The sequence below is a fragment of the Liolophura sinensis genome, chromosome 7, assembly GCF_032854445.1.
Source record: "Liolophura sinensis isolate JHLJ2023 chromosome 7, CUHK_Ljap_v2, whole genome shotgun sequence".
Classification (NCBI taxonomy): domain Eukaryota; kingdom Metazoa; phylum Mollusca; class Polyplacophora; order Chitonida; family Chitonidae; genus Liolophura; species Liolophura sinensis.
The window spans coordinates 51,401,908-51,420,979 of NC_088301.1; the positions used below are offsets into that span (position 1 = coordinate 51,401,908).

At 35.4% G+C, this 19,072-nt stretch overlaps 1 protein-coding gene across 3 annotated transcripts; it reads right to left on the reverse strand.

The window, feature by feature from the left end:
- Positions 1-237: 237 nt before the first annotated feature.
- On the reverse strand, positions 238-18,866 carry LOC135471904 (PX domain-containing protein kinase-like protein). 3 transcript variants are annotated; one of them, XM_064751329.1, is made up of 15 exons: positions 18,760-18,866; positions 17,581-17,769; positions 17,183-17,279; positions 16,759-16,836; positions 16,224-16,297; positions 15,909-15,983; positions 15,315-15,558; positions 14,778-14,908; positions 14,243-14,360; positions 13,247-13,325; positions 11,660-11,786; positions 11,222-11,305; positions 10,211-10,319; positions 5,047-5,090; positions 1,587-1,717 (listed from the first exon to the last, which is right to left on the reverse strand). In XM_064751329.1, exons 1-14 carry the CDS (start codon positions 18,859-18,861, stop codon positions 5,077-5,079), a joined length of 1,521 nt encoding a protein of 506 aa, XP_064607399.1. In that variant the 5' UTR covers positions 18,862-18,866; the 3' UTR covers positions 1,587-1,717; positions 5,047-5,076. The 3 variants fall into 3 exon arrangements, with proteins under 3 accessions (XP_064607398.1, XP_064607399.1, XP_064607400.1); XM_064751330.1 differs by having other exon boundaries at positions 1,592-1,717; positions 5,068-5,090; XM_064751328.1 differs by lacking the exon at positions 5,047-5,090 and having other exon boundaries at positions 238-1,717.
- Between the last annotated feature and the right edge of the window lie 206 nt (positions 18,867-19,072).

Here is a 19,072-nt window from a genome sequence, read left to right on the forward strand (position 1 = left end):
AAGTACTTTTTGACATACCAACCTTAACACTGACCAGACAGGTGTGACCAAACCTTCAATGTTGAATCAGGGTTTATGGAAATAATCTTTGAGTATTCACTTCTTCGAATGAAAGAAATTGATACTTTGAAGTCTTGATTAGATCTGTCTAATAAATTTTCATTTTGCTTCAACAGTTATTGGATACGAATGCTGAGGGTATATGATAAGCTCGCTCAGCACTTTGTATAGGTGAGCTAAAAATGCATGAAAGACATGAAGGACTGAGCAAAGAAAGAAACAAGCAGAATGTGATGAGGATGGGGATGAGAACTATATTTAGAGAATATCTTTTTCACATACGCGCATGATACATCACTTCTTTTGTATGACAGTCTCATCTCTAAATATTTAATGCCCCAGAAAAGGACAATGCTTATAATGACATATACATGTAACTATGAGCAAAATATATATATTTACATATACACAAGAATATATGTTAAAATCTTTACTAAACTTGTAAACATATATAGACATAAACACATGCCCCTGAATCTTTATAACAGAAAACTAACTATAGGATATAAAAACAATCATTAATTTAAAAGCGATCTTTAACAAGAGTAAAGTCCTTCACCACAGGGATTCAACAATTTTTAAAAATAACATTAGAACTGACAACTTTGAGTAATTTCAAGACACTAAAATATTTCATCTCATTGTAGTTGTAGGAAAGGAAACAACATTGAGCATTATGTGTGATGTAGTACATGAAGAGTAAATGTTAAATACACATTAAACCATTTAATGATTACAATTAGAAGGCATCAGTCAAGAGTAACTGGGGAAACATTAAAGTTTGTTCAGAATTCACAGTACTGTCACATTCTCACTATACAATGCAATCTCCACAGTGATATATATGTATTACACACTTCACAATGGCGTGCTACTCCCTCTTTGAGGGTTGACATGGCCACATTATGAGTATCACAAAAGTAAAACGTGTGTTTTATTGTTCTTCTATCTTAAACATGTTGAATATCATAAAACTATAATCCATAAATACAATGCTTACAACATGAATGACTTTCACAGACTTAAAAGGGTAATATTAAAATCTTCAATAGTAAGTATCAGTACTTTGTTCAGGAAAATAAAACAAATTATTTTCCCTTTTCTTTCCATTTCTTGTCTCAAAATAAAAGTGTCTGTTTAAATTGCATGTGATCAGAATAATAATTACAACCATACATATACGTAAAATTAGCTTTGACTAAAACTGCATAAGAATACAAAATTTGGAGTCTGAATGAACTAAAGAAACAAAATAACCAGTTGAAATCATGAGCAAATATACACATGTATATGTATCTATACTTATTTACATATCACCATAAAATATTGCTTTACAACACACTGTGAATGTGCAAACACTTAAAATAAACATGGAACATCTGAAACTTGTGACTTAGCACTGTACATACAATTTACCTTTGTTCCAATACCCAAGCATAATTTATATGTTACCTATCCCTCAATGCAGGCTAAATTTTGGGCTTGCTTTTGTCGATGGTCTCCTGTTTCTTGAGCTTCCCCTTGTTAAAGCCTGATATGGAGCTTAGCAATGCCCCTCTTCCCCCAGAGGATGGGGGTGGAGAAGTCGCAGCCGGTACAGGTGCTGGTGGCGATACCGGTGGGGGTGGAGGTGGAGGAGGTGCTGCAGCAGGTGGCACTGTGAAAATAAAAACAGTACATCTACAATCATAATACTGCAAACAAGTGTCAACATATCATTAACCTCAGGTATCCTCTTACAGATTTTCACTTGTTTTAGCATGCTGACAATGGCAAAGCTAGCTGACAAATTTTCAGTACAACCCACAGGAATGTGACAATTGAGGTCAGAGGATTAAATCTGGCTCTTGATAGTTTGGCTATGGTCACGATGTTTGTCAGGTATCTGGTGAAGAGTAGTCTTATAAACTTAACCTATGTCACAATGCAAATAAAACAAAGACATTGTGTTGGCAATGTGAGTTATGGGCGTGAGAGATGTAATGTGCTATTGGTAATAGTATTGTGACTAGCAGTTTAATGCAATGGAGGTGGCAGGATTTGGTGTAATGTGGGTGAGCAGTCTATGACATGGTGTGGGTGAGATGTCTTAGTGTAGTGTGGTGTGAGCAGTGTATGGTGTGGTGTGGGTCAGCAGTCTATAATGTGGTGTGAGTGAGCAGTGTATAGTTTAGTGTGGGTGAGCAATGTGTGGTCTGGTGTGGTGAGCAGTTTATGGTTTGATGAAGGTGAGTAGTCTACAGTGTGGTATGGGTGAGCAGTCTATAGTGTGGTGCAAGTAAGCAGTCTATGGTGTGATATGGATGAGCAGTGTATATTGTGGTGTGGTTGAGTAGTCTATAGTGTGGTGTGGGTGAGCAGACTATAGTGTGGTGCAACTGAGCAGTCTACAGTGTCATATGGAAGAGATGTCTATAGTGTAGTATGGGTGAGCAGTGTATGGTGTGGTGTGGGTGAGCATTCCATAGTGTGGTGCAAGTGAGCAGTCTATAGTGTGGTGTGGGTGATCAGTGTATAGTGTGGTGTGAGTAAGCGGTCTATAGTGTGGTATGGGAGAGATGTCTATAGTTTAGTGTGGGTGAGCAGTGTATGGTCTATAGTGTGGTACAAGTGAGCAGTCTATAGTGTGGAATGGGTGAGCAGTCTATGGTGTGAAGTAGGTGAGCAGTCCATAGTATTATATGGAAGAGATGTCTATAGTGTAGTACGGGTAAGCAGTGCATGGTGTGGTGTGGGTGGGCACTCTATAGTGTGGTGCAAGTGAGCAATGTATGATGTGGTTGAGCAGTCTATGGGGTGGTGTGTTTGAATGGTCTATAGTATGGTGTGGCTGAACAGTCTACAATGTAGTATGGGTGAGCAGTGTATAGTGTGGTGTGGGGGAGCAATCCATGGTTTGATGTAGGTGAGCAGTTTGCATGTCACTATTAACGTACCATTATCCTATATGTGTGATATCGTAAAAGTACATTTGCGAAAGTCAAGCACCTGTTTGAGGTATTACCTGTGTCAGTTTCAGTAAATATAAAACAGTATATCAATATAATCAAACCTGCAAACTACAGAAAACATGTATACCTCGATTAAGTAAATTACAAGCTCAAAAAACAATATATCATACTGCAGGGTGTCCCAGAAGTCGCGCACCATCCAGGATGAGGTTGAATGCTTAAGCTACAGAGCAGTCTGTTGCCCCATCTCTTCCAAACAGAAAAGCCAATTCATTTCTTTCTTGTACCGTTGGTTTATTAGCCATAATTAAAAAAATTTAAAAACAGTGTTAAATCTGAAAAAAAAAATCTGAAAAAATGAAAATCAGGATGGTGCATGACTTCTGGGACACCCTGTAGTAAATAGCATAGCGTATATCTCTATCACAAAGCTTAAAGAATCAAATTAAATTTGCAAAAAACTAAGCATACCTAGAAACACATGCTTAACCCCTGTAACCCTAAAAAAAACAACTGAAAAAAAAACAACTAAATGGTCTCTAGTTAAATAAGGTGATGTAATAGTACAAAAAAAATTGGACTCTCAGTTTACCAGTGTTAACAACAATGTTGTATGAACGACTTATTGACTTGAAATGTGGTTCTATTCTTTATATGAACACTCAAACAGCCCATCACCTGAAAGCTTAACAATTTCTGCAGTAATCCCAGCTACCCTTAAGTCAGGTGATATGGAAGCTTGATGAAGCCTGGTTGTACTAAAACATGCAAACACACCATAGTCACTTGGCCTATAAAAGCTGGATTGTAGAATGACAACATTTTTTCCTATAATATTGCAATATGACAGCATTCTTAGCCTGAGTCTCATAATATGACAGGCCAAAACACAAGAAATTACAAAAATTCATCTTTTACAGATGAAACAGCTCGGCTTTAGTATCCACTTGGATTTTGCGATGTCATATTTTGATATTAGGGTAAAACAGTGCCATTACACTGACAAATTATACATAGCAATGCTTTAATTGTACAGGTCAGATCTTACAGACAAGGTGACTGTGAAGCACACATGATATATCAGTCTTGATTAGACACTACAGTATTCTTTGTACCCTATAAAACATAAAATAGTTTTCCCTACTTCTATTTATAGAATTTTAATGCTACTTATATTTGGCATGAACATTTTATTTTATTCTGACATTCTTGACTCAAAACAGAGCTTTTTCTGTACTTGAATCTGATCTCCCTAAAAGTGTTTTAATTTGGTGAATATGATTTTATTTAGTATGAATGTTTGATGTAACTATATAAACTTTTGTTCAACATTGTTATTATGTAAAAAAATAAAAGAACCAAAAACTGGAAAAGAATCTGAGTTTAAGAGATAGGTGAGTTATGGTATATCTACGAGTAGAAAATAAACTTAGTCAACCCAGGGTCGCTACTGAAGTTTTTAATGGCAGTACTACACATCCACATCACTAATACATGTGCCTTCATGTAGCCTAGCATGCCCAGATTATGTATGTTTACTTAAATATAGATCTACATGTACATGTATCTACATGAATGTGTATGCAATATCAAACACAATGTTACAGGCATAATATATATATATATACATAAAGTGTCCATATGCAAATAAATAAAACACCAGTAAGGAGATTACTGGTGGAAATGAATAAAAGAGAATAACCATTTATGAAGAACTGTAAAGAATCTGCACTGTCTGTCTTATAGCACGTCCCCACATAAAGGAAATTTATGTCTAATTTACAAAGTTAATATGCACATACCCAAAAATCACATTCTGCTTTGAAAAAGCAAGTGAACAGCTGGTGCTTTAGAAAAAAAGGCACCCCTAAAAAGACAGACAATGTCAAATCCTCTGCTTTCTCTAAAAAAATCTCCCAGATAAGAGATGCAGCAAATGGAGCAAAGTTAAAAAAAAAACAAAAAACACACAAACCAAGAAAAAAAAAAATAAAAAAACCCCAAAACAAGACAAATGGCTACACATGGCTTGTACCTTCCCCCATACAGAGAGTACCTGTTAAGCTCAGGGAGGTCCAGCTGAAATAGATGGGAACAGAGGCAGGGGTTTAGTGACCAAGGCCAGGAACATGTACACAACCATACTCAAGTTCTCTTCAGTGTCATTTTATAGGTAACATTTTCTTGTTTATGTTGAAAGAAGCTAGCTAGGTTAAAGTCAAAAGCTGTTTAACCATGGAGTGCAGATCCTACACGTAATTTTGTTTCCTTCTCATCTTTGTTTCATACGCTACTGTTAAAGATATAAGAACTGCCACAACTATACATATACGCACATACCTTCAGAAGAGAAATATGGCTATTCACATACAAAAAAACATGTACATGTCACTGTAGAAACTGTCTCTAGTAATCTAAGTGTTAAAGAACCGGTACATCAGCTGATCTGTTATTATAAAATGATGTGCTTATACATGAGCTATACACAGATATTAGTAGTAACCTATCACGCCTAGATGACGACATCCACACTAGAAATCAAGTCAACAGCATCTATCGGCATTCTGCTTCCCCACCTTTTTTTCTTCACCATGGTATTGCCTCATTAGCAGAACAATGGCTTTCTAATTAACTTTTGAAGAACTAATCCAAGGCTGTTATACCTTGACCTTTTAATGCTCTCCTGAATACTAGTCCATACATGTATGTTATAATTTGTTTCATCACAATTCTCTCTCTATTTCTTTGATCTGCTCCTTTTTTTAAAACTTAAAATACATGTACAATGCCAGAATGCTTAGTAGCACACAAATATGATAATGGCATTATGCAACTGGTCCACTGTGGTGAAAATTTTACAACAAATGTTTAAACAACTTTATCACAAGACTGCTTTGTTTGTTCACTTTTAATAATGTGAACATAAACCAATATGAAAAGATCATGATGATGACATACAGGCATCATGGAATTTATGTCAAACTGAGAAGCCAAACCAGCATTGTAGCATACAACATCATTTTTGCTATTAATAATTCAACATTTTGCATTCCTCTTCAGAAAAGGTAGATCATTTCAAGTACAGAAAATACATTCAAGATGCATCGTTTGCATGCAAGGCCAAGAAGTAAGGCTCAATACTATAACTGCAATAAACTGCAACATGATGTAACATTTTATATGTTCATTTCACATTTACTCTCTTCTTTAATGCGATATGACAGAAACATATACCTAGTCATCTCCTAGTGCGTGATAAGGTTCAGCTTGAGTAAGTTTATATTACACCTTGCTGTGTTATACCTGGATAGCTACATGTCAATAGTTCATGCTGTAACACATTCACACATGATTTCAGTCAGCGATCAAAACTGTCAGCATGCAGACATGCTAACAAACATGCCAGGTAATGTCAATATTCAGTTTATCAATGCTTTGATCAACTTCAGATAGACACATACATAAAACCAAGCCATTCTACAGGGAAACTTGTAAATACTCAATCAGCTAATCTTAAAATTAAGCCAACATTGATAAGATGTGCTACTTTAATAAACGTACAACAATAATTTTCAAATACTGGACATATCCCTGCATGCCTTATACAATGATCCAAGACCACCAGACTGCGAATAAATAAAGGCGATGTATCGCATATAGTTGTGGAGGTCTGTACTTTCACAGGAGACACACAACAAGTACCTCAGGTGCGAGTTGGCAGAACTCTGGCACCACTATAAGAAGAGTAAATATAAGGTTACATGACTATATCGTAGTGACTTCAGGACTACACCTCCTACTACTCTACAATGTAGATCTACACTGATACACTTCCTAATACCCTAGAGTTTATGTCTACATAGATAAACATCATATCACCGTCAAGTGTACGTTTGCACTGGTACACTACCTAACACCCTCCAGTTTATGTCTGCATTTATGTCCACATGCTACCCCTTTCCCCCTTACATCAAAACAATCCTTCCTTATTTATAATCAAATAAAAGCAAAAATACTCTTTGGGTGTGTGACTAGGTGAATACGTGGTACAAGTCTGACGAAAGATTGTTTACAGATGCGACACTGATTAGCTGACAGTATAAACAGGGATTCATGGGTTAAATACTGCAGCTTTGGTCATGCTTCAATTAATCTGCTATAAGTAAACTTCAGTTTAGGTTAGGCACACACTGAACTTGCCTATATCTCACACCATATCATATCAGAAACGATTTTGTATCCCTTTAAAGCACTCAAGGGATACCAAGTTCACTTGCCTCTCAAAAAGTACAAATCAAATAATCATAAGTCAGTGTTTACAAAGTTAATAGAGGCACATACCTTTGTGCCCTTGTAAGTAAAAACAATACATCTTATACATGACCAGGAACAAGTGTGGTACAAATTTGGTGAAAGTTGTTTAAAAGTACTTACAAAGTTGACACAAAATGTAACTTCAATGACATTAAACATTAAAGTAGGTCAAGGCCAATGAAAAAATTGGATTCTTTCACATGACTAGGCACACATGTTGTCCATGTAATAGTCTGATAAGTATTGCTTCAAGATGTCTTGAGATATGCGTTTACATGCCTGTCACAAAAGATAACTTCAATGACCCAATGACCTTGAAGAAAGTGGGTCGAGGCCAATGAAAAACTGTAAGGTTCTTCTACATTACTAGGTGCTCGTGGTACAGGTGGAGAAACAATGAATCAAAATGCATAAAACACTTCATGACATATGACGTTTATAAGCCACAATGGCCTTGAGGAAAGTGGTTAAGGTCACTGAATATGAAGAGTTCTCATACCTATGCCAAAGTGTATATGTGGCGTGACTTTTGCAAACCTGGCTATAAGAGTTCAAGTGATTAAAGTGTACACAAAGATGTGTTCAAACAAATAAATGTTGAGCACTATGACAAAACTCCTGAGCAAACTACTGCCAATAACTGTTAAATCTTACACACTGGCTCCATGCACTGTTTGCCTCAAGCCATTCATCCTGTGTATCCACCAGTTTGTCAGCCGACCACAGGTGTCCAAGTGTCGTGTACCTGGTGTTGGAGTGATGTACCACGTGTCCAAGTGATGAGTACTGGGTGTTCAAGTGACACATACAGGGTGTTAAGTCATGTGTACCAAATGCTTAAAGACTAATCTCGCAGATTCCATTTAAAATCTGGCTGCTTCACTCCACAGGATTTGAAAGTGGATCTCTATGTCTGGTCCTGCTCTGTACCATCTGAGCTTTTAGGTAGTTCTTCTTTGCTGTTGTTAGTATAAGCACTAGAAAGCTGCTACAGTTACATATTTCTGTGGAAGCCAGATAAGGCCATCATAATACATCATACTATCTTTCTCGTACTAACACTTGTGAATAACAACAAAAAGAATGTGATGTCCTAACTATTTAATAGAACTAAAGATAATAATTATAGCTTCATAATATGCAGTAAATGCATCTGGTAAAACCAGTGCAATTAATAACACATTAAGAGCTTTATATAAGATGACATCAACATCACCAATAAACACAGTTCATTTCAACAGCTTTCAAAGAAATACACACACATATATTTCACTTGATATGGTGTGAATGTATAATCACATACATAGTTTAATGCGCCTACATATATATACGTCATATATGTATTAATTAACTTGAAGGCTTATTTTAATATTTAGAAAATTTTGTCTAACTTTAATCACTAAAATAGTCATTTTCATGAAAATGACTCTAGCCAAAGAATGAAACCATTGTGTACGTTACCACCCTTGGTTTCACTCCCCAAGCCCAGTTTTTGCTATCTTCGCCTTGACTCAGTGATCATCTAGCTTGGACACCTCAACCTCAGGCAGTAACTGTTAGTTATTACTGCCCACTACTTTTAGGTAAATTTCATCATTCAGTCTCGTTCTTCATTAAATTTCTTATAAAACCATCACCATGCAGAGACTATAAGAAAGTGCCGTTAAATAAGATATATTGGATAAGAGATCATATTTCATGGTTTGATCATTTACACTATCCTTTTTTAGCTCTGATATGCTGATCTCTAATAGCAAAGACACTCTAAAAGTTTGGGTTATAGCTGAAACCTGATAAGGCAGCGTATATCAGACTTGCTTAAATTAGAATTTTGTAAAAGCATGTGCTGGAGGTGGTGGGCAATACTTCAATGTATTACTAATGCCAACAACATGTAGAGTTCAGAAACGTTTTTGTCACATCTGTCTTTCATTCAATAGAGTTATTTTTATCTGTAGCTTGTCAATTTAGTTGTTCAAAACAGACACATTCTCTCTTTTGAGAAACACAGGACTCACATCACATAATCCTGAACCTAGCTCATGATGATCCTCCTCATGATGTTCTACTACTACAAGAACCATTACCGGCCTATACCAGTCTACACTAGACTAGACTCTACAATTTAAGGATACATGAAAAGATGTGCAAAAAATTTCACATTAAATGTTATATCCGTTAATTTTGACACAGGTTCCTATTCATTGTCTGATGAACTTATGCAGTACTGGTACATACAATCTATCGATTAGCTAATAGTTTTAAGAGTGAAAAATACAAATTCTTCACAATGACAAATATATATATATATATATATATATATATATATATATATATATATATACTAATATTAATTAGTTTCACTTTCTTAGGTATGATTATTAACTTGACTAGCAAAATGGACACATTCTCTCCAACATGATAAATGCAACTTCTCCCTAGAATTAATCTACTATTAATTACCCACTACACATGCTCTATGTACATGTATTTCCACAATTACAAGCATTAGCATAATTATACATAATGCTTTATATGGGAACATAAAAATAATATTACTCTTACATGAATTAACATAATAAGACATTTGTGTGTTTCTCGTAATCCTCCTGTATTATGGACTGACATGCACTTGAAGATGGTTAATTTTATTGGGAATACATAGCATGGGTAACATAATTAAAAGAAGCAAATTAAAGCTATAAAGAAGGTGTTTAGGGTGAAAGTAAACACAAAATTGAAGCAAAACAACAGCAATTACAGCTGGCTCACTGGCATGCATTAATTATGGCCAAAACTATTCAATGACAATCTCAAGAGACAACAAAGCTGAAAAGTGAAGCATTAAGAACACAAAAAAACAACACTGATTGATGTTTTCATACCTGGAGATGTTGGCATTGCTGGAGCGGCCGGTGGAGCTGGAGACGACTCTGCTGGTGACATTGGGGATGTTGGTGAAGTTACTTCTTGCCCTCCATTTTCTAAAGCTTTCTGATTGGACAAATTCAGAATTCATGTATTTATAGATATACAATGCACATAGTTGTGGGCTTCCCCTGGAATCTTCCCGTTTTTCTCAAACCATAATGTTAGCCACTGTTGTAGAAGTGAAATATTCTTGAGTACCACGTGAAACACTAATCAAATAAATAAATAGATAAACAAACACTGCTACACAAAGGGAAGTAATTTCCTGTTAATCTCTCAGTGGATATCTTTTGCACTTAAAAATCAAGCTCACCCCTGGTCATGTAATCATTTTCAGCACTGAACTTTTTTCACAGGAAAAGAACATGTCTATTTAAGCTGTTTATTACCTGGAATATTCATACCCAAGAATGCTTATTGTGGTACCAGCATTCTGTGACTTAGGTAATGATTTTAAATATTGTTAAATAATGAGCATGGAGACTAAAAACTAGTTTTGACCTGTACAGGAAATGTTCACTAAATATGTTCATTTGACTATAAATAGATCAAATTTGGAGATGTATATGGAAAACATAGGTGTTATAAGTGGTGTACATGTATATACTTGTATATACAAGTGATATATATGTAATGAAAATGTAGAGGTGCCATACTGAATGATAAATGAAGTACACACAATGAAAATGTAGAGGTGCCATACTGAATGATAAGTGAAGTACACACAATGAAAATGCAGAGGTGCCATACAGGGTGACAAGTAATGTATCTGTGATGAAAATGTAGCAGTAATGTATATGTGATGAAAATGTAGAGGTGCGAAACAGGGTGACAAGTGATGTATATGTAATGAAAATGTAGCAGTGATACACAGGGTGACAAGTGACGTATATGTTTATGGAAAATGTGGAGGAGCAATGCACATATACGGCATATGGAGAACTATAAATAAAGAAAACCCATACCTTCTTGGATTTCCGCCGTTTCTTTTTCTCCTCCTCAGACATGTGGAATGCTGTTGCTTTGGAAAGCCTGCGATACTGACTGATCTGTACATTAAAAATATGAGCAAATACACATATATCAATCAACAATGTGTACTAAAGATAAATACTTCAAACATGTAAATACATGACCAACAAAACTATTTGAAATCCACTATACATAAGTCTGTGGATATGCAAGCTAATGAAACTCAATCAAAACTCATACGACAGTATCAGGAAGAAACTGTGATTGAAGAAATTAATGTAAAGGAACTTTACTGAAAGAAATCACAAGACACTAGCAATGCAAAATCAAGTGCCAGGTATTCAAAATAAAATACGAGGTAAAGTATTTAACGCAATCTTGTGTTCTTCTGTCCTTATTTACATGTATATCAGGTTGAACTGTCCACATACCAATTTCTGCTCAGCTTGCAAATGCTGCTCCATTTTCTCCCTGGCTAATCTAATTGCCTCTTTCAATTTGCTTGGAATTTTCAGTGATGGTTTCTCGGATGGTGGCAGGACGACATCAGAAAACAGCCTAAAAGCAATTCCACAATAAATCTTTGATAATAGCCATAAAAGAGAGTACTTAAACTGCAACTCTTTCAGCTTTTATTTTAAAGAGAAAATAATTTTTGTAATCGGTGATAACATAAAGAGGATGAATTACTTGCAATAAAAGTTTACGAGGAGAGTGTGTGCAATACTAAATCCTTCTAACGCTATACATGTATTACCATCATGTTATTGATGAGAGGGATATTTAATTACAACTGATTACCCACAACAACAGGACAGTTACGTCTAAACCACTACTGACTTCTAAACTGTTCACAGTTTTTGGCTACGTACTCCTTTAGACCCCACACATTGGGGCACCAATTAACATCAATGGTTGAAATCTCATCTCTATGTCAATCTAGGGTCATGGAGCCATCGTCTAATGCGCTGGGGTAGCTTTTAAAACTCTTGTGCTGTGGTAGTTGCCAATCCCCTCCCCCCGCCCTCCCATCTCACTTTTAATTTTCTTCCAATGCCACTGCATAATTAAACTTTCAGCCCAAATTTGACTTTTTTGATTTTTAATGTTTTGATCACACCCAACAATTCTTAACAAAGGAATCCAGAAATATGACTCCATCAAACAAAAAAATCATGTAAGCATTGTAGCACCACACAAATTCAATACCAAAATGAAAAAAAAATTATTTTTGGTATGGTAGTAAGAATTCAGACTACCAGAAATCTCTGTATTAGTACTTATTACTTTGCCATTATCCTGTTGGATTATCCTGATTGAATTATAAGGATCTAATCAAAAGAACGCCGAAGCATGGGGCGATGTAATCACCTGTAGAACAGAGAACTCAAGATGTTTTACTAAGACATGCTGTCATGTATTGAAAATCGTTTAACCTTCAATTCAATGAAAGTTTTCGCCTAAAACAAAATTTCATAAACCGTCCACAGGCAAATAACGAAACTTCACTTTTTCCAATCTCATCTTCCTGACAACTTCTGATGGTAAGATGAAATTGGTGGAGACACCAATAAGGCTAAGAACAACATTTTAGTTGAAGGTCAGGTTTGTTAGTGACGGAATCTGGAATGCTCTGAGTAAACCACAGCCCTTGGCCAGGTGCCTGACAAATCTCCTGACTTAACGCCTCAGTCAAAACAACTGCTGGATTCAATATCTAACACAGTATCACAGCTTCTATATGATTCAAGTTATCCTGTTAGCTGTATTGATATTCTGTTTCCATGGAAACATAACATAATTAGAATGACCTAGTTTTTAAACAGATGTATCGGTACACATATGATGGAGAAGCAAATATAAAATACATATAATAATACATGAACATACACAGAAACTAGAGCACTTCACAAATACAGTATGCAGAGGCAGCTAATGTCCAGCTTTATAAGGTGAAGGAGTAGGTAGAAGTACATTATGCAAACTGTGTTTTGTGAAGCAGGTCTCAAGTGACTTACGGGTGGAGAAGCAAATCTGATATGCTGGGTAAACCTTTCTTGCAGGCTTCTGTTGTAAGAATGGACTCAAGTACAGACCCTACAAAAGTCCACATCACATATATATATATCTGTAGTGAAAACTAATTCAGAAAATGTGAAACATTCACATAAAACCCGAATGATTTCAAAAAAAAAAAAGAAAAGAAAAGAAAGAAAAACAGTCCTTAGAACTAACTTTACCCTAAATGACCTAAAATTTTGCCCTTGACTAAGTGGCTCATTTTCCAGATTCTAAGAGTTCTATTAATTTTAGAAAGGTGCTTTCAAAGGTGTTTGAAAGGTATGATATCCTACTGGGAAAATGTAAATTTTAACACCAGAGGTAATATGTCACTGCATTTAATTGACTCCAAAAATGTTCTATTGTGGTTGAATTTTTAGGTCATTTAGGGTACACTTTAGTTATTGTGCTGTTTATTTCAAATCTATTACGAGAATATTATATATGCTCCTCAACTATGAAGATCATACAAAATGTGTGGGTAGACTGTGCAGCTATATGTGCAAACCTGTTGGAATACGATAAAGTTATTATAATACAAAAAAAACTGGTGCTGGTAATCCAATGCAGTTTTCAGAATTTGTAGAAATATGAGAGACAGGAACTTTGGTCACAGCACCCCCATTTTGTACTTAGTAAATGAAACTAATGCACAAAATCATTCTTTAACTAAACATAAGTTTATCATCTTTCTTTGGATTCTCGCTGAAATTATTAAAAACAATATATAATCATTGTTGTATTGTGCCAAGTGCAATGGCTTAGGATACAATATTAAAATCATGGTGAAACTTTACCATATTTCAAAACTAAATGGACTCATAAGTCACAGAGAAGAAACGCACAGGACAAAAAGATACCTAGACAGTTTTCAAGCCAATCTATGTACTAAATGTAGATTAACAAAGAAAAATAGACAATGTACAATTAAAAAAACGTTAATGTATACATACTGATTTGAGCAGGGCAATCTGATGGGAACATATCACAGATGGGAGAGTCAAGCTGTTTCCCAAATACCATCTCATACAATAACTGACCAAAGCAATATACATCAATGAGATCCGTAGTCTGCAGAGGGTGAAAACAAATAATCTTTCAATGGAAAATGAGCTATACGAAACATATATTCCAGTTCACATGATGTAAATGTAACCATGGTAACACCAATAAATATTAAGACACAAATGTTTGCAACAGATGATGAATATGCAGTTATCAGTTTTACCAAACATGTGGTACAACTACTGCTAATTAAGTCCTTGTCACTCAGATCGTGACTAATGAAAATTGTGATCAAGAACTCCAAAATGTAAACATTTTTATGCTCCTTCAGGACATATGAAGACTAGAATGGCAAATTAACTTCTGATCTATAGATATCAGAGGCGGTCATGTTTAAAATTCTCTTTATGAATTTACAACAAGATTCTGCTAGGGTAGTTGTTCTACTCCATAAAAATACTGTTGTTTATTTGATTTACTTACATGTATTTTTCTAAATTGACTAAAATATGGCCGATACAGGCTGGGTAGGCCTATTAACCAGTTTTCTACATCCAACAACTTGCACTGCCCAAGGGAGGAGTCTAGTATAACATTACCAGCATGAAGATGGCCTAAGGATGAGATCAATGGAAATATACAAAAATCTATAAGCAATGACATGTACTTTTCTTACAGCCAAGTTTCAGAAAATGTTCTTGCACATTTTATGTATTTTCATGGTCGCAAAGTTACCTAGGCGAATAATCTACAAACATTATTCAAAAACAGTGGATTTATGAAAAATTATGATAGAAAGATAACATATGAAACTAACTTTCAATAAGGGTCAAATGGCCAATGTTAATTCACAATCAAACCAGTTTCATTAAGAAGCTGTTGTAACCATACATGTAGTTTGTTAGTCTACTCAAATAATGAATGAACACAAAATATCGGTAACATCATTCTTGTGTTTTCAAAATGCCAATTTTCTGGAACTTGATGTTGTCAAAATGTTACAATTTCAATGTTACTTACAATATGGCAATCCTTTGTCCTGAAGGAACTTGATCGTGTCCAATATCTGCCTCCCAATAATCTTGACCTCATTCATTTTCATGACTGTGTAAGTTTTCACCTTTCCATACTTTTTGAGGAAATGACCTTTTGGTTTACAGCCACAAATGTAGTCTCTCAATGTGCCCTTCTCAAAAAAGTCACGGATAATCAAAGCTCCATTCTCATTGGCTGTGGCAAAAGCTATCGGATAGATATTAGGATGCTGAAAAGTAAGAAGATGAATGGGTTTAGGAAAAGACTCATCTACTTCCATGTATGAAAGTACCATAAGAATCTGTGGTTGAATCTTGATTCATTCCACTAGGGTATAATAAACAAAGAACAATGAAACAATCCACATGTACAATTCTTCTCAAGCTCATGATTTCACAACGATTTAATTAGTGGAAATTAACTCTTAATTAGATTAACTATCTTTACAGAATTATACGCTTATTATATAAAATCTTGTCCTTTAATTTATTATTAAATTATTAATCTAAATAGCATTCCTGATCAAATAAAAGAATATTTAATATACAGGTAATCCGATTGTTAAACCAGAGGACTTACCTGGATCGCTGGAAAGACCTTAAAGAGGGCAGCAGTTTCTTTGTCAGGCATGAACTTGGCAGGGCCATATTCATTCTATCAGAAACCAAACGAAGCAAAGCTAATCAATGGTACCTAATATTTGTCTGACTTGCATAACACCACTTACCCTACACAACAGAGGGGGTTATGTGATTCAATGTAACCTGTATTTACGCTCAACATGAAAATAGTTATTAAAGATCACTAGTAGCTTTTTTAGTGGATAAGTATCGCTTATCATATAATTGTACATATTTGATTAAAAAAATATTTGTGTCAGAAAGAAATACTTACCCATGTTAGAAACTGTCTGCGCTTGGGCTGAGCTATAGGTTTAACCTGGATGTAATGTTTTCTCAACCTCCATCCTAAATAAATATATAAAATGTATTAAAGAATTGCATTAATATTTTCTCAAAAGGAATCAAATATTGAATATTTCACAAAACTCCTGATGTAAATCACAACTTTATTATTAAAATATTCCCCAAAATATGGAAGGGATCATCACTTAAATCGTCGAAACAGTTTTTGACCTAATGATTCTTTCAAATTTTAGGGTTGTCCTTCTGTTTGTTCATATGTTTATAATAATTGGACATTTTAACATGAAATAATGTTGTCTGTATGAAATCTTCAGAACTGATGAGCTAATTATCACAGAATGTGGTTTGAAGCTTAATGGCAGGACTGAGCGACTGTGCAATATATCCTGAAATGATGAAGCTTTAAAATTCCAGGTCTTGTTTACTAAAAATGTTATCTTCTAGTTGGTCTCTCATTCATTTAGAGCATAATACTACATGCACTTTTTTGATGTGTGACATACCAATTTCCGGCAGTGTTTCTACAACCTCCCAATTTGGTTCTGACCTAAACACCATGGACACGTGCTGGAGAGCAGATTCTACAAACAAACATTCAGAGATTAGCTACACATAAATGTGTTTAAGAGTTATATTTCCAAAATTTACTGGAATAATAATCCTGGACATGCTTTAAATGTTTCTTCTAATACACCAAACATTCGGATGGTCAGGGTGGTCATGGGTATCCCTCAGGCTCTTCCCTGTTTCCTCACGCCATAATGCTGGCCGTGAATAAATAATGAGATCTTATTACACCAAGTACCTAAATTATCCATGTTGTTATCCTTAAACATAAATTATCAGTGGTGCAACATCTTTATGTTTGTTATTACTAAGGACCGCTGATGCCATTAAATAGGAAGCCCTTGTGGAAATGTGACTCACCCCTCAGGTTAGCTGAGTATCCCTCTGGGTCAAAGAACCTTTTAACAATGATACTAGAGGACAGGAAAAGGCTACTCAACAACTGGTTCATAAAATTCTGTAAGAAAAATTATAAAATTTTGCGCTGTATTACAGTGATGCAAACCAAGAAGTAAAGAAGGGTACATGGACACTGAAAGCTCTTAAAGAAAACAGCTGATTAGATCGGTAAGTCTCCCACAACATACATGTATTAAAATACACATGTGAAACAAATATCTGTCATATGCACATACATACAAAGATCATGATTCTTCTGCTGTGATTACTCTTTAATAATATTCATATAACTTCATATAACTTGTTCTTAGAGCCTGATAAAAGTGTGTTAGGAACATGCTCTTGTGAATGTAAATTACCTGTAAACCATGTTGTCTCTCAGCAATAAACTCTCGCTCCTTGTTCCCAAACACCTTTTTTGGCGGTAGTTGAAACTCTAAATTGGCAAATTTAAGCTCTTCGTCTAACTTTACAAAATCACTGTAACGCTTCTGTATTGTCCATGAGTTTTCTGGTACTGGGCCTCTCTGCACACGGATGATGTATTCCTATGGGGTTGAATAACAAAATTTTAATACCAATGACTTATGACTAGCACGTAAATAAATGCAATACATCGATGCTGATCATTTCATTATCTATAAAACGTCATATATTATCTGAATAATGGTTAATTATCAATAACACAGGCCTGTCACACTAATATATGTACTGTATATATAAAGAGGGACAACCACGGAAAAAAAAGTTACACTGATTTTAGAAATAAAGCATTTCTCTACTGTTTTACACTCATCTGTATTTTCTGGTGTCCTGTTGAGTTTAACGCTGCCAACAGTCTGTCAGAATTATCCACAGCGTACAAAATCAAAATGTCAGTACATTAGTCATCTGGACAATGCGCCTTTATTTATTCCATCCCATAATATGACACAGGTGATATATCTGACGAACGTCAAGAAGTACAGGTGAGTGTAAACCTAACGGGGAAATGTTTTATTTTCAAAATCAGTAAGCTTTGTGTCCAACCTTGTTCTTTTTTATCCGTACAGTACACATATGGTAGTGCCACCGGGCCTGTTGGATCCATACAACGACATATGATCTTATTAATGAAGTTAACACTTTACTAAAAACAAAAATTGATGTGAAACCATTTCTCTCTATGGTTCTTGGAGAAGAGGGTGGTGCTCGGAAAAGAGTTCTGTGTGGGTTGTTTTCATGCACCACTGTTTACTAACAAGATTACATGGACATATGCACGCCTTCAAGTTCCTTTCTCTAAAAAACAATTGACTAAAGTTCGAACCAGGTAGCATATGCCTTGAGTAATGAGCAAATCGAAATCAAGATGACATTACAACATCTACTCTGATACTGGCCCTATCATTGAAAATGCTGTTCCATTCTGTCACTTTCACTTTTGGCTTGGTCAGCATATCGTACTTCGCATCAACAACCACCTGTCCAGTGTTTGTGTCAAAACCACAGCGATATCAGACAACTTCACTGATGAATCGTGATTCCTGGGTACTCACAATGTGATCCTTGACATTTTGGGCATTTTCAATAGAGCATGTTAACGTTGTCGTGTCATCTAGTGTCACTTTTGAGCACTTTTTCTGTTCAAACACCGCCATGTTGTCTTCTGCTATGGAAAAGGGGCGTGTCATGTGAGAGGAACTCTCTAGTCAACATCCGGAAGTGTCAAACGTATCAGGTCAAAAATTTTCACAACCCGAAGTTCATCCACAGGTGTTCTAACATGTTCGTTATCAGATTGTAACGAAGTTCTACCAATTCTAATGGCCCAGGATATGACTGCATGTCTGAATTTGTTAAGGGATTTAT

What these genes read in the sequence shown, in the direction of transcription:
- LOC135471904 (XM_064751328.1), bottom strand. Translation starts at nt 18,861, where the DNA reads ATGGCGGTGTTTGAACAGAAAAAGTGCTCAAAAGTGACACTAGATGAC. An exon ending in AGATTGCCCTGCTCAAATCA is followed by an intron (nt 13,326 to 14,242) that starts GTATGTATACAT and finishes GGACTTTTGTAG; the next exon opens with GGTCTGTACTTGAGTCCATT. An exon ending in AGCAATGCCAACATCTCCAG is followed by an intron (nt 1,718 to 10,210) that starts GTATGAAAACAT and finishes TTATTTTCACAG; the next exon opens with TGCCACCTGCTGCAGCACCT.